The sequence below is a fragment of the Impatiens glandulifera genome, chromosome 3, assembly GCF_907164915.1.
Source record: "Impatiens glandulifera chromosome 3, dImpGla2.1, whole genome shotgun sequence".
Taxonomy (NCBI): domain Eukaryota; kingdom Viridiplantae; phylum Streptophyta; class Magnoliopsida; order Ericales; family Balsaminaceae; genus Impatiens; species Impatiens glandulifera.
In genome coordinates, this window is record NC_061864.1 from 14,940,262 (window position 1) to 14,956,249 (window position 15,988).

At 26.2% G+C, this 15,988-nt stretch overlaps 2 protein-coding genes across 2 annotated transcripts; both read right to left on the reverse strand.

The window, feature by feature from the left end:
• Positions 1–229: 229 nt before the first annotated feature.
• On the reverse strand, positions 230–2,782 carry LOC124931916 (E3 ubiquitin-protein ligase SDIR1-like). The gene is made up of 8 exons (XM_047472497.1): positions 2,158–2,782; positions 2,014–2,068; positions 1,869–1,921; positions 1,565–1,793; positions 1,351–1,468; positions 926–971; positions 560–682; positions 230–477 (listed from the first exon to the last, which is right to left on the reverse strand). The coding sequence occupies exons 1-8, from the start codon at positions 2,239–2,241 to the stop codon at positions 367–369; spliced, it is 819 nt and encodes a 272-aa protein (XP_047328453.1). The 5' UTR covers positions 2,242–2,782; the 3' UTR covers positions 230–366.
• Positions 2,783–8,254: 5,472 nt separating this feature from the next.
• Positions 8,255–9,852, reverse strand: LOC124931311 (aspartic proteinase PCS1-like). Its single transcript, XM_047471746.1, has one exon. The coding sequence runs from the start codon at positions 9,714–9,716 to the stop codon at positions 8,421–8,423; it is 1,296 nt and encodes a 431-aa protein (XP_047327702.1). The 5' UTR covers positions 9,717–9,852; the 3' UTR covers positions 8,255–8,420.
• Between the last annotated feature and the right edge of the window lie 6,136 nt (positions 9,853–15,988).

Below are 15,988 nucleotides of genomic sequence, written 5' to 3' on the forward strand. Positions count from 1 at the left end.
AGTTTAATTAATTGGATAATTTATGTTATTAATCATGTGAGTAATTAATTAATTGATATAACATGTGTTTTAGAATACACTGATTAGCTATAATCAATTAGCAAATTGAAGTTGTAAATGATACGTTTGATATTGTCTTTGATTCGTTTTAAGCTTTGTACATGTATTGGGCTCGAAAATTAACTGTCTGATAAGAAAAATTACCCAATTTTCTAACATGGTAAATAAATTCATTTTGTTACTAAATTTACATGGTTTTAAATAAGGCAACTCAAAATCAGTTATTTTATTATTTATCTGTGTGATACCACAAGACATAAGTCAGTCAAATAGTTATAATTTCCCTCATAAATCCCAGTTCAATTTTCAAACCATGTCATCTTGACCGTTGTCGTGCCAGCCCGAGCAGATCTTAAATTTACAGACGGGGCATGTTCCCTGCTGCTTCAGCCATGGATCGATGCATATGGCATGGAACTAAAAGAAAAAGAAGAATGCATCCAGTTGAGTAAAACTACTAATTGAACATGAAACCAATTCAAAACACAATAAATAATACCTGATGTAAGCATGGCAAACATCGGACATTTTCTCCAATGTTAACTTGCTCCAAGCAAACGCTGCAAGTCAGTTCATCAACCATGGCTTTGGTGCTGCCCACTCCAACACACCCGTCTTGCTTCTACATGCGGGAAAAGATAAATTGGATTCATTTGGTTCTATATTTCAAAAAGTGTGTGAAGACAATAATGTGAAACATGATTCAAAAATAAAATATGGATCGTGACCAAGAAACCCATCTTATGCCAAACAGCATAAGCAAAAGAAATCACATTCAATTTTAACTTTGCCAACTTTTCAATAGAAACGCAGTCCTGCACCTTACAAACTACGAGTTTCAAAATATATAACTTTTCAATAGTACCTCAGATAGACTTGAAGATGAAGCATGCTGCAATGGGAATCCGCCACTGTATAACACATCATCAACAGCCATTAATTAGCATTTCAAGAACTTGGAATCATTACATTCAACAAAAAAAAAACTATATTTATTCAATATCACATTGAAGTTATGCCTATGATGGCATACAGATAAATCCTGATTATTATCCAGGAAGATATTACTGATCAATCATTCACCAGAAAAAGGAAATGTAATAGCTTCGAGAACATTACAGAAAACATAATATTTGAAATAGACCAACACCTGAAGTACATAATCATAATTGGATCTTTTGGACTGACAATTTTGTATCTGATCCAACTTAAAATACTTCACCTTTTATACCACAAAAATATATTTGTTTCGAAAATATGGGATCATGATCCAGCCACAACTTCATTTACCTCTGGGAAACTGCAGCCACCTTGTACTTATGAACAGGAAGAGCATTTATTTCCTCTTCACTCATGGATGGAATCGTGGGAACATTCTCAGAATCCAGGGCTCTCAAGGCTTCATAGTCTGAATTAAGAATAAATACATACATACATGCATACCCTTTGTAATACTTCTTTTAATTAAAGCCAAGAAATAGTGCAAAATGAAAATTATATGTACCTAATTCATCAAATTCCCTGTCTAAAAGTGCAAGCTGAAGTCTAAGGCCATGCAACCTCCCTCTCGCTGAAAGAGCTATAGATGGGGGCATTTGTAACCTCAGTTCAGTTTGGCCTAAAAGCCCACTTGCAGCTATAGCTTGAGCTTGGGCTTGAGCTTGAAGTTGCTGACATGTTGCATACATTCTTAGGCTTGTTGCCATAAAAAATACACCAAGTACTAGCCACAGCTACAAATCAAGGTTTATCATGATCAGGATGCTTCCATGATATAATTTGGTTGCAATAGGAAAAGTTGGATATACCAGAAAGTTTGCAGACATTTGGTTTGAATTTAAAATCATGAACAAAAACAGAACTGAAAGAAACAAAATAAGAAGTTAGTTTCATCATGTATGAACAAAAACAATTCTCAGTTAGGCAAAAGAACAAAGACATATGATTGGGCACCTGTGATGAGAAAAGCAAGTGTATTAATATTTGGTGGTCGAGCTGCATGCACACGCTAGTAAGAAAAAAAAAGCATAATTATTTCTGGAAGTTTCAGATACAAAATGTCCACCCAAAGAAGATGGAAGAGAATAGAACTATTACCAGTGCTCCCCCCCGCCTTTCAGGAAGATATTCAGGTAACCCATTATCTAAATCTGTTCGATTCCCACGAAAAACAAAGCTCATATCGGCCACCACCACAAAACTTAATTGAGAATGCAAATAGAAAGTTAATGAGCAGGGTTCAATTATCTACAATAAAGAAAGAAAAAATAGAAACTTAAATCAATCTGCTTTTCATTTTCTTCTCCAGAAGCCAACAAATTGAATAACTTCAAATCCTAAGAAGGCAAAAAGGCAACAGTTGCCCAGTGAGATAAAAACAAAAATGTGAATGATTTAATGAAAGGTAGACGTGATGAATGAGAAACCCTGAATTGAAATGGGTAAGGAGGGAAGGAGGAGAAGACAAATAATAGTCTGGATCCAGGAGTAAAGATCGGCGTTTTCGAAGCATAAAAAGAGTAATATGGACTTGGTCAGTTCCTTATTGTTGAAGAAGATTGAGAGTTGACTAGGGCGCCTCCTTCCTTGGCTTATTCATTATTTGGGGGCTGCTGCTGCCTTTGTCAAATGCTAACACCTTCTTCCTTCCTTCCCCCTCCGTTGAAACTCTCTTTTATTCCATTCCCCATCGCCCATCGCCCATCGCTCTTTCTCTGCTCCGTTTGTCGGAATCCGACAACTTTAAACGTCGCCGTTTCACCGTATTTCTCCCCTTTTTTACAATTGTGAATTTGTCCCTAAATTTACATCCTTTCTAAATTGGTCCCTCATTTATAAAAATGTTTATTTTCATAAATCGTACCTATAAACTTAGAGTAGGCTTCGGGTCGGGTTGACATGGACCATCATGACAATATAACATACTAATCTTATTGATGGAATAATTCTTAACCATAAAATAAAACATTGTTTTATATAATTTTATTAATAAAGAGAGCCTCAACTTGTGATAATTGAAAAAAGAGGTTTGAAATTACAATTTGTACCAAATTTATTAAATTGTGACTCCTTATTAAAGGTTAATTGAAATTTCCTATTTTTCATTTTAAATTTAAAAATTAGGAGATATTAGAGATAAAATTATACAAAACAATATTTTATTTTAACTGTCAAAATTTGTTCGTTCACTTAAATTCGGTGATTAAATTAGTGACATTAATTTTTTATTTATTTATGTACAAATATCATGCAAATAATAAATTAACGACGTTTCAAATGTTATAAAAAGATTAGTAGTCAAAACACTAAATTCATTGGAATTCATTTGTTAAATTAATGTTATTAAATTTTTATTTATTTAGTTATAATGTCATATAAATAATAAGTTAATGATATTTGAAATCATTAACCCATAATCCCGTTTTGTTTTTAAGACGGAGTAGTCTCAAATTGTGAATTTTAAAAAGAAGATTATGAAATCTAAATTACTTGTATACTAACATTTTCCACTTCAAGATTATCTCTTATTTTTTGATTAATCTAAAATATATACTTGTTTTAATTATATAAGAACTCAAATTTTATGTCAATTCATCTCTAATAAAAATTGAACTAATCTTTAGAAAAATTATATTGTTTTCAATATAATGTTCTTAATTAAACAAACAAAATTATAAAATTATAATTTGCATATAAATTAGGACTTCCAAAGTTTCTTAGGCTTAGTTATTGGATATTAAAAGACAGCATATTGATGGCAAAGGCTGGAATTCCATCTCTGTTTATGGATAATATGTTGATTCTCGATCTGATCTTGTTTGTAAGTATGTTTACTTTTAATTAATGAATATTGTATTTGATAAGGAAAAAGGTATTAAAATATTAAAATCAATTTTTAATTTAAATTAAATGTTAATTCCATAACTTTAATTTGAGAATTAACTAATATCTATGATTAGTCAACTAAATTAAATTACCATAAAGTTCAACTGCATTTAATTACTACAAAGTACATATTAGTCAACTAAAGTGGCCAAAAGCTCTAATTAAAGTGTATTATAGACACAAATGGATGACAATTGGGCTATTGAAACATGCTTTTAAAAAAATCTAGAAAAGAGTTGATAAAAAAATCTATCACTTTTTTAGTTTATCCAAATATTTTTAGGACTAAAATTATTAAATAATATTATTTGAAGTTTATTATTTTTAATTTTACTAAATAAATAATTTATAAAAATTTATTTAAATATTTGTAGATATATACTAGATAGGATATTTAACAAATTATTTACTTATAAGAATTATATAGCACTTGAAAATAATTTAGGAGTAATAGATTTATTAGGAGAAACATTTAATAAAACATTGTTTTATAGGGAGTTGTATCTAAAGAAATTTTAAAATTTGGAAAAATAAATAGAAAATTTTCAACAATATATCCAAATATCATGAAAATAACAATTCAAAAATGCATTTACACAATTTTGTAAAATAACATGTGATAAGTGTAAAAATGATAAACACCCCATTATCTAGATAAATATAATCCTGAAAAATAAACAGATATGAAAATTCAGATTTTAAGAAAATATTTAACTATAAAAACCAATAAAATGACTCTTTAATGATAATTTTTACAACTAAGTTGTATAGATATTTATAACCTAAATTAATCAATTGATAATTTATATAATAATTAGCGGATCAACTAGTGTTTTATTTGAGAAGTTAGTTTGCTGAAGTGAAATATTTAATTAGTTAAGAATTCGATTGAACTCATCACTAAATATTTTTTAGAGGGAATAAGGCTAAGCGGATCGAATAATGTGTTTTCTAAATGTTGGATGGTCGAAAAAAATGGTAAATAGTTGATTAAGAGGAGATTATTCAATGATAATAATAATTAAACATGTAAGATAATTTTAATATTATATTTATATTTTTAATTGTACAAACATAATATAAATCCTCTTAATTTATATAATAACAAAATACATACATTATTGTATAACATTAATTAATTGTAAGAATTTATAACTTTTGTATTTATATTTTGAGTGAATTTATTTTGAATAATTATATTATTTCTTTAAAGTTTCAGCTATTTTTATTATATTATTTATAATTATTTAAAAAGTAATAATAATTTATTAATAATTTGTATCTTTTATATTCATTTATATTTACAACAATAGTTACAATAAATAAAATGAAGAATACAATAAAATTAAGTATATATAAAATAATCAAAATAAAAAGAATTTGATAAAAAAAAAAATTGACAATAATAATTTTCATTATACAGGGAGTGATGTTTTCCAAAGTTAACAATGATACACTAGACATGTTCTAAAATTATGAATCTTAATTCAAAGAATGTGACCACTAGTGTCCGGAATTATAATGTTCATATTGTTATATATAATTGGTTAGATTAGATATAAAGTATAAGCCGATCTAAGCTCATTGTATTACTATGCATCTAGACACAATTATTTCTATATACTTTAATTCATATATATTAGGTAGTGAGTTTTTTTAATCAAGATGGAGAGAAATTGAATGATGGGTCAGATTTTGAGGAGATAATAATTATTTTTTGTAAAAATACTTAAAATATATTGATATATAAATAAAATATAAAATAATAATTTAAAATAAATAATATTTTAGTATTTTGGGTAATAAGTTGAGTGATGTAATTGATAAAAGGGAAGTTAAATAATGTTTGATTTGTACATACCAAACAAAACCTTATACTATATTTAATCGTATTTAAAAGTAATTCAAATCTATGATGGATGGATAATAGAATATAAATGATTGAAATATCATAGGTAAATTATTATTTCGCACATAAAAATATAGGGAAAGATCATAATATCATAAAGGGTTAAGGATCTATCCACCATTTTCTTATGTAACTTCTTCAAGGTATTGATTGTGTTATGCACTAATCCTTAATGTAAATGGTTGGATGTTTAATTTAGATTGCAAAGATTTAAGTAGTGATAAGAAATGGTTCTCAATACCCAGTAATTTAATCATGTATATATTTTGTTTACTTTTATAACTTGAGGGCTCCCTAATTTGTTCCTATACTGTGTTTCCCCTTGTTTTGTTTTTTTTTTAATATTCTTTTAGTTGGTTATTTTTTAATCACATTTTTAATAAAGTTTATTTTACTTAAAAATAATAAAGTAAAGTTTATAGTGTTTGTTTTTATCCAAAATGTTGTCAGGTTGAAATAAGCATTGACTTTAAGCTGAAAAAGAGTGTGAATATATAAATTTGTGTAATGATTAATGAATTTAGTAGTTTGAAATAGTTTCATTTTTTTCAGAAAGAAAAAACTTTTATTTATATATATATATATATATATATATATATATATAACTAGTTTTATTTATTTATTAAAAGTTTATATAGACGTATTTATTATTAAAACTCAATATATTTAGCTTCTCTCCATTACTATTATTTATAAGATTCTCTCTTCTCTCTTCTTATTTTTTATTAAAATAATTTATTATATATATTTGTTTAATATAAATCTTATTTATAAATTAAAAATATATAATTATTTAATTTAATATTATAAAATATTTTAATAAATTATTGATAACTAATTCTTTTTATTTAAATAACCACTTAGCACAATTAAAAAATTAAGAAAATTAATAAATGAATTATTATGCTTAAATTTATTTTATTATATTCTTTTATTAATTAGTCTTTTAATTAATTAACTTTTCTAACTATTTTTTATTACTAAGTTTTTATCTGAATAATTTAAAATTATTATTAAAAGATATAAACATAATTTATACAATTTTAAAATATATTTATTAATTTATAATTTACAAAATTATATCATTATATAATCTTAAAATATATTTATAATTTATAAAAAAAAATCAAATATATACTTATCTATCTTAATTTTTTATACTAATATGGAGAATGTTTAAATATATAAATACAATTTTTAGCTTTTAGTTGGATTCAATTGTGAACTAATTTATTTTTAAAAATATTTTATAATATTAAATAAAATAATATTTAAAATAAAAATTTATTTAAACTTAAATAATTTTGGATGAGAAAAGTTTGATTTATATTAAAATAAAAAAATTTATTTTGATAAAATAAAAAAATTGAATTGAATTATGTTAGAGTTTCAAGAGGAATCAGACAAAATATTTATTAAAAATAAATATTAATATATATAATAATGTAATAGGTGGGAGACTATTAGAGCTATTTTGTTTTTATAGTAAGTTTATATGTTTATAGAAGCTTGTTGTATAAAAAAAAGTTTGTCTAAATGAGATTTGTTTTTTTTTTTTATTATTAATAAAAAATATATATTAAATACAAATATGATTTTTAAAAGGAAGAGGGATAGAGAAAGAGAATTTGGTGAGGGAATGACTTGCATCATCTTCATAAAATGTAAAAATGAGAGGAAAAAGAGAAATTATTTGATTTTTTCAGCGAAATAAGATTATGCCAAGTCATTCTCTTACCAAATTCTCTCATCAAATTCCCTCACCTAATCATTTCTCTTTTAAGAGATAAGATTTATAAGTAAAGATAATATTAATTTTATACCTTCAAAATAAACTCTTATATTATTTTCTAAGAAAATAGATTATATTATTTTCTGAAAAAAAATAGATTATATTATTTTCTATAAACAAAAAAATAGATTATATTATTTTCTCTAACAAATACAAAAAAAAATAAAAATGGTGGAATAACTAAATTATGAGCTTGTTGAACATTTGTATATTTGGATTCAATCTAGATCAACTAAAGTTTATAATAATAATAATAATAATAATAATAATAATAATAATAATAATAATAATATAGTTATTTAATCTAAAATATTATTGTGATTAAAAAAAAAAATAAGTGGAGAAGTTAGAGTGTTAGACCATAGACGTGTACGGCGGCTGTCACTTAGCCAGCTGCATATGCAGTCAAAATTAAAATCTTTTATTTTTAAAGTGATTTTATTATTTAAAATAAATATATATATTATTTATTTTTTAAAATAAAATAAAAGATGACATGCGAAATAAATGCAGAAGCATACACACATAAACCTTTTTGAAAAGACCAGAAAATGACAAAATTAAGACTATATAGCCCCCAAATCAAAAACATGAATAAAATATAAAATAAAACCACCTGTCCTCAATTTACGACTGTTCATTTTTCAACGCATAGATTTAACACCCCACTAACTCCTCCGATCAATGGTCTCGGACATGGATTGGATCAGTCATCAGTGGTCCGGTCGGTCAGTCGGTCCCCTCTTTCTTATAACAATTTAGTATTTTCTTGTTCTAAAGTCCAAGACGTTGACTTGCTAAATCACACCTAACCTCAGCTAATCCAACCCTTGAATTTGCTATATCAAATTCCATCCACATATTTTGCTGATGATGATGTCCAATCACATAAGCTTCCATTCCGATCAAATCAGAGTTTCCAAATGTCATGCAATACACCCAATCATTCCCTCGAACCATCCCCGGCACACGATACATCAGTCTCTCCGCCGCCACAACCATCTCCGCCCCCCGAAATATCAGTGTCACCGCCGGCAACTCCGGCAAAACATTTCTGCTCATCTCTACCCTATAACAAACATCCATCGCCCCTTGAAAAACAAAATCGACCTCACCTAAAGGCCTTAATATCCCTCTTACTTGTTCAGAAAATTCCTTCTTTAGAGCCGCATAAACCGGACCCAGAAGGAAACTAAACTGGGTCCCCGAGTCCACCATGGTCTGACCCGCCCCAGTGTGATCAGGCACGAATATTGACTTAGGAAGTGATAGTATTTTACCCGATACTTTTATCCCTTCTAACTCAACCGTATACGCAACCCGATCAAAATACGGTAAAGGCAACGATATTTTTACTAAAGGCGTGTAATTTAACGGTCTTAACCACGGTAACTTTGCCTCACCGAACACCAAAACCCCCGACGAGTCACTGCCCGATATGCAATACGAGAATTTAGAGAAACCCATTTGCGATACAAACGATAAAGAGCCCCGGTTCATACCAATTAACCCGGTTGTCCTTGAATCCTCATCCGGGTTTGAACTCCATCCAGAATCCATACATCCAAATATCATTCCAGGCAGGACGGATGATGTTGATTCCCCGTACCGGAAAGTATCGCCGGCGAGGTTCCCTTCGGCAGAGGAGCCATCGGCATAGGAGAGCACCGCGTGGCAGAGTTTTCTCGCGTCGCATGAAACGGGTACGGTGAAATCACGGGTGCGGATTCTGCATGTTGGTGAGTAACAGGGGATGGGAGAGTATGAGGATGAATGGGTCGGGTCGAATGAATTCGGGGTTCCTGGAGTTTTCTTGCAGTGGAGCCATGAGAGCTCGCTGCCTGTGTCGAGAACCATGGTGACGGATTGAGGCGGCGTGCCGACTGTTAGGGTGACGGTTAGAGAGACGTTGTGGTGAAATGAGAGTTTGTTGGGAACCGACCCAGATGAAATAATTTGGGCTTTGAGGGGTAAGAGAACTGTATCATCTTCTTTGACAGAGAGAGAGAAATTGAAGTGAAGTAAGACGGCCATGGAGATGAGACAGAGGCGGAAGAGAGGATTAGCCATGGAAGCTGCAGAGTATAGATCGTAAGAAGAAGATGAATTATATTACAGACAGAACAGAACAGAAAGAAAGAGAGAAAACATCAATTAGAGGAGGAGACAAGCAGAGACAGCTTCCGTCTTTGGTTATGGGGTCGGGCGGGCGTGCGGGCAAATGTCTGTTTGATTTCTCTTCCTATATAGGCGTTACTGTTCATTTTCACACTTCCGATTAATTTATATTATTATTATTATTATCTTGAATTGAATTCCTTTGTAATTTATGATATTTTTATTTTATTTTTAATAGTTTTAAATTTGTGAACGGATCAATTAATGCTCAAATTCAAATATCTATTTACTATTGCATATATATTTAAATTAACCACCGTCACATATATATATATATATATATTTAAATTACCTACGCAATCCAAAAACTTTGAAATTAAACATCATTTTATATAGATTTGTTTTAAACGTTTGATTTTATTTTTAATGTTTGATTGAGATATTCATTTAAAATGTTTTGAATAGAAATGAAATTTAAATCATTTCTATCACTTATTATATTGAATTAATCTAATATATATATATGTCGGATCTATGTTAGACCAAGCCAGCCCCAAAAAAAACTTGACTTTATTTATTAATTTTTAATTTTTTTTAATTTAATTCATTATTTACTTATATATTTCATAAAAAAAAATGTTGTTATTTTTTTTTATTGTTAATCTAACTCGAATTTATATATATATTATATACAAATAAATATATATTTTTTATTAATAAAAAGTGGGTGGAAAAAAAGGATGATGACAGCCATAACTTGAAGAAAGGGGGAGTCTAAAAAGAAAGTAAACTGTTAAGTCTCAACCGGTGTGCTATATATCTCGACCAATCTGGTGGAGATTAACTAGATATTATTTTTTTATGATTTATTTTAATTTTATTGTTTACAAGTTTATTTATTTACTTAAGAGTTGAATAACAATTAATCCTCAAAATTGTTTTTATTTATAGATAGTATGTTTTCCACTGCACTATAGTAGCTAAATTGGTAAAAATCGTATTTAAAAGACAATAAAAAAAATACAAGTTCAAATTCTAATTAAAACATCTTGAATTTGGCTATATTATCACAATTCAGTTCAAGTGAGACAAAATAGTTAATAAAGGACTATTGAAGGATAGATTGGTGAAGATTTAAAAGGTATACAATATATGAATACAAAATTAGTCAATAATTTATAAAAATGAATTTAGTTCACGGTATATTTGTTATGTTTGTACTTAAATGTTTAAAAATGGATAATTGTACATATGTTTTTTTTTGTTGGATTTGAATTTGAATTAAAAACATTTTTTTGGTCTGTTTCGATCTGACTACAAAAAAAACATTTAAATGAAATAAAATAGATATGTTGTTTACTGTGTTCTGAGTTTGGTAAGTGAGATCTGTTTTGTTCTGATTCTGAGATACTATTGTAATTTGTTATTAGAATAATTAAGTTATGTTTCTGACTCTAATCTGAATATATTCATTTGCAAACATTTTAAATGAACAAGTGCAGTAAATTATCATTATTTACTATTTAAATATTGTTTTTATTTAAAACTTCTGTACTGTTAAATATAAAATAGTGAAAACAAAATGATGTATGTTGTACTATGGAAGGACCTGGTCCAAATGAATTAACGGGTCAATTCTATCCATCAGTTTGTGAAAGATACAAAATGATGTATTAATGTTAATTTTCTTTTTTGTTTCATTTATAGTTTACTCTCTTTTTTCCGATTATTTTTGTGGCTTTCTTATTATTGTTTGTAGGGATTCATTGCTTATCGATGAAATTGTTGCAATTATCTTTTCACTATTTCTTATTTTATCTCGCACTAAAATATGAGAGGCTTCAAAATCTTTGAGAAAAGATGCAATTGTTTTTGTCTTTTTGTTGTTTTAAAAGATTCGCATCGACAATTTGATTGACGTGTTTTCATCCCTAATGAATTGGTATTTTTTAAACTCTTATTCTCATTATTTTGATTAGAATATTAAGAAAAAAATGTTGGTATAAAATATTGTCAATACATAAGCATAAATAAAATAAAAAAACAGTTATTTTATTATATTGTTGTCAATATAATATATAATTAAAAATCCATCATTGTTGCTTATATTTTAAATTATTTTTTCAGTCTTCTAAATGAAAGATACTTGAACTAGCTTATGTACTAGGCATCAACGACCATATAAAAAAAGTTGTTAAATAATTTCCATAGGTGAAAATTACCCTAAATAAAGTATCTCTTTTTCCTAGTTGATATTCTTAATAGAGCTTATTTGATATTGGGAATTTTAGGGGTTTTATGGATTTTCTTAATTAAAAAATTATATTGCTTGATAAAAGAGTGTTATTTGTTTTAGCATAAACTACTACAATACCATTATATATTTAGGGTTTAAATTTAATAAAAGTGAATGATCTAATACGGTATTTTAGTTTAATAATTAAATAATTTGATGGTTAAAAAATAATAAAATTGTGAAAGTTATTAATGTTATGTTTGTTATTTGGTATACATTTTTGTATTTTATTATTATTTATTAAATGTTAATCACATTGTATTTCGTGTTTTTATAGTATTTTTATTTTTAAGGTTAAACTACTCTATTTATATAATATTTTATTAATTTAAAAAATAAAAAAGTAATAATTATTTTAAACCAAAAAGAATATCCTTACATAAAAAAAATTCATATGCATGTACCATATTTAAATTTATAGGTATGAAAATGTCTATTTCTATTATAATTATGTTCTCACTTTAATTTAAAAAGGGTTTTAAGTACAAATTTAACTTAGAATTAAAATTCATTATTACTTGAACTATCTAATTATTTATTTTAAATCATGTAAATATATAATTGATAAAAATATTAAAATTTATAATTTGTGGTTAACATTTATATAGTAACACAATAGTGAATCAAATAAAATACCAAATTAACAAGCTCTCATATTTTCAAATAAGATAATTTGTGGAAAAAAAAAGTTCGACTATAATATAGGCTTTGTTGGGATTGAAGTTTTTGTAAAAACTTAGACGGAGAAAAAATTAATGATTGATGATGATTTTGAGGAGGTGATGATTATTTTTGGTAAAAAATTTTAAAGAGTAATTATATATGTAAATAAAATAAAAAATAATCATTTAAAATAAAAAGTATTTTAGTATTTTGGTTAATAAGATTAGTAATCTAATTGTTTAGAGTTGATTCATTAAAAAAAATTAATTTTAATTAAAAAAATTAAAAAACTCAAAAAGTAAAAGCCATGATTTTAAACAAGTATTTAATATAATAAGATCTTAGGTACCTTGTTTAAACAAGTACATAAAAATTAAGAATAGACAAGGCATTTCATAATGATAATGTTGTACCTAGCTAGTATCATCATTATTCATAATCATAACATCAAACTTTTGTTTAAGCTAAATATAAATATACAATGTGACTGATAAATATAGGGCTAGTTTGATATGGCTTATTTTTAGCCTTATACAGCTTATTCTAAGGTATGTTTGATATGATGTTAACTTATTTAATCGTTAAACTTGATTCAGTTTACACGCCTAGTTTATTTATTTATTTATATTTATAATATTATTTAATAATTAATATTATATATAATGATATATATATTTATTAATTTAATTTTAAATATTAATAGATGATTTAAATTAAAAAATAATATATATTTCAAAATAAATTATATTAATATATTAATTTTTATAATTTTTTTTTGTTAATATATAATTTTAAATATTAATAAATGACTTAAATTAAAAAATAATATATTTTAAAATAAATAATGAAAAAAAAATTATTATTATATATATATTTCATATTTCCATACTCTCCTCTATCTAATTTTTCAATTGTTCATTTATTTTTGAGCTCTCTCATCTTATAATTCGTTACTTTTGGATAATTAAGGCTAGTTTAATTTCTAAAACTATAATTATAAATAAAAAATTCATAATGTATTTATATTTTATATTTCATTTAATTATTTATATATTAAGATACATGTATTATAAATAATAAATAAAAATATATTTAAATGTATGTTTTTTATTATAATAATTATATATAAATATATAAAAATATTATAAATATATGGAATAGATGAGAGAAAATGAATAAAATAATTAGGGAGAGATTAAATTGATGAAAGAATTAATAAAAGGATTAAAAATGAATGAAATAGATGAGAGAGAATGAATAAAAAAATATTTAAAATTGATGAGAGAAAAAAGCTGAGACTATAATCTTAAACGCTGTGTAGGAAAGTAGATAGAAAATTGAGTTTAAACGTAAAAGTGTGTTTGATTATAATTTTTTGCGTGAACTTATTACGCAAAATTACTGTAGCAACTTATTACGCAAACGCCCATATATATAAGCTAGAAGCTTCCTAGGATGATTAATGCTATTTGAATAATTTAAAGGGAGAAAAAAATAATTATTATTTATGATTTTGAGAAAGTGACGATTATTATTAGTAAAAACTTAAAAAGTATGGATATATATAAATAAAATAAAAAATAATAATTTAAAATAAATGATATTTTAGTATTTTATTTAATGAATTGAGTGATTAAATGAATGAGAGATGAATAAAATAATATTTAATTTTGTTTGAATTATTAAAATAACCGAGTCCGAACAAGACCAACTATATTTTTTAGAAGTAGAATAGATGTCTTTCTATGGTTACAGTTTTGGAATCAAACTAGACCATAGAGATGTCTGCCAAAACTTTTGAAAAAAAGAAAAGAGTTACTTATTTAATTAATTATTTACTTGTTTAATTGACTGGTTTAGTAATGAGACATGATTAAATTAAGTAATAAATTAAATATAAAAAAATGTTTGAAGATTCAACAAGACATATATGGCACATCTTGTCTGATGAGCTGGAAAGGACTATAATTCCTGTCAATCAATATGGGAATCCTTTTTTTCTCGCCTCATTTGAAAGTTTTACTTCTTTTTTATACTATCTATATGAAAATTATAAAATTCCAATTTTTACTTATTTATGTAAAAGATCTTAGAATTTTTACTTATTTAAGTAACAGATCTTAGAAATTTATTTTACTTCATCACTCGTATGTGAAAGTAATTCCATTTTTTTTACTAAATTAGTATTTTCTTACGAAAATTATATTTACAACTTGTTGGTTAATACTCCAAGTACAAATATAAATATAATATCTAGGTAACACGATATAAAAGTTAAGAATTTTATTTTTATTTGTTTTTACGGTTAAAATTTGACTATACCCGATAATTTCTTAAAATGTTTTAATATACTTTAATGTTTGTTTTTCTAATTAGTAAAAAAATGGTAAAACTTACATTTATCCACTACTTCTATTTAAAGTTTTCTCATTAAATTTATAAGCCCACGATCAATTTTTTTTTAAGCTCACCCAACACTATTTCATGATCCGCCCCTATGTAAAAAAAGATATTTTATTACATTCAAATAAATTTATTTAAGCAGGACCACAAAAACATCAAGAAAAAAAAGAACAACAACAAAGGAGAAACCTGATAAAATGACTACAAATATGAAGAAATACATCAAAAATAAATGACATAAAATAAAATACATGAAGCCACCGCACACACATTATCTTTTCGATGATCCTTCAAAAAGGTCAACGATGCATCCTCTTAAAATAATAGACTTGTCAATCTGAATCTCTGCCAAAGAATTTTGAAGAAATATCACAATACCAGCTTTGTTGCTGTTCACTCTTTTGAGACCGATTTTAATAACCCATAAATAAATTAAGAAATAAGAAATTGTCTATACGAAGAGTTTTATGTAGAAAGGCATGGGCAACCAACCAATTACTACCTCTTCCATTTGGCTTGATGTCTTAATTCTTTCTTCTCTTAATGGTTGATTTGTCATATTCATTTAACCCACATTTTCCACCCTTTCCCCATCACATAACTTTACTCCTTGCAACTCAACTATATAAGTCCCCAATCAAACAATGACTAAAATGCAATTGCACACGCTTGTTAATTAATTCATTAATTAATTTCTCAATTCCTCGTTTGTTTGTGCGGTCCACTATACCCTACCTAGCTACTAGCTAACATCTTCTTGTCATTTTTAATTGCGGGGGACCAGTTAGACGTACGTATGTGTTAATAATTCATTACTTATGTGGAAATCAATTATCAATTGTCTTCTATTATCCTAAATATA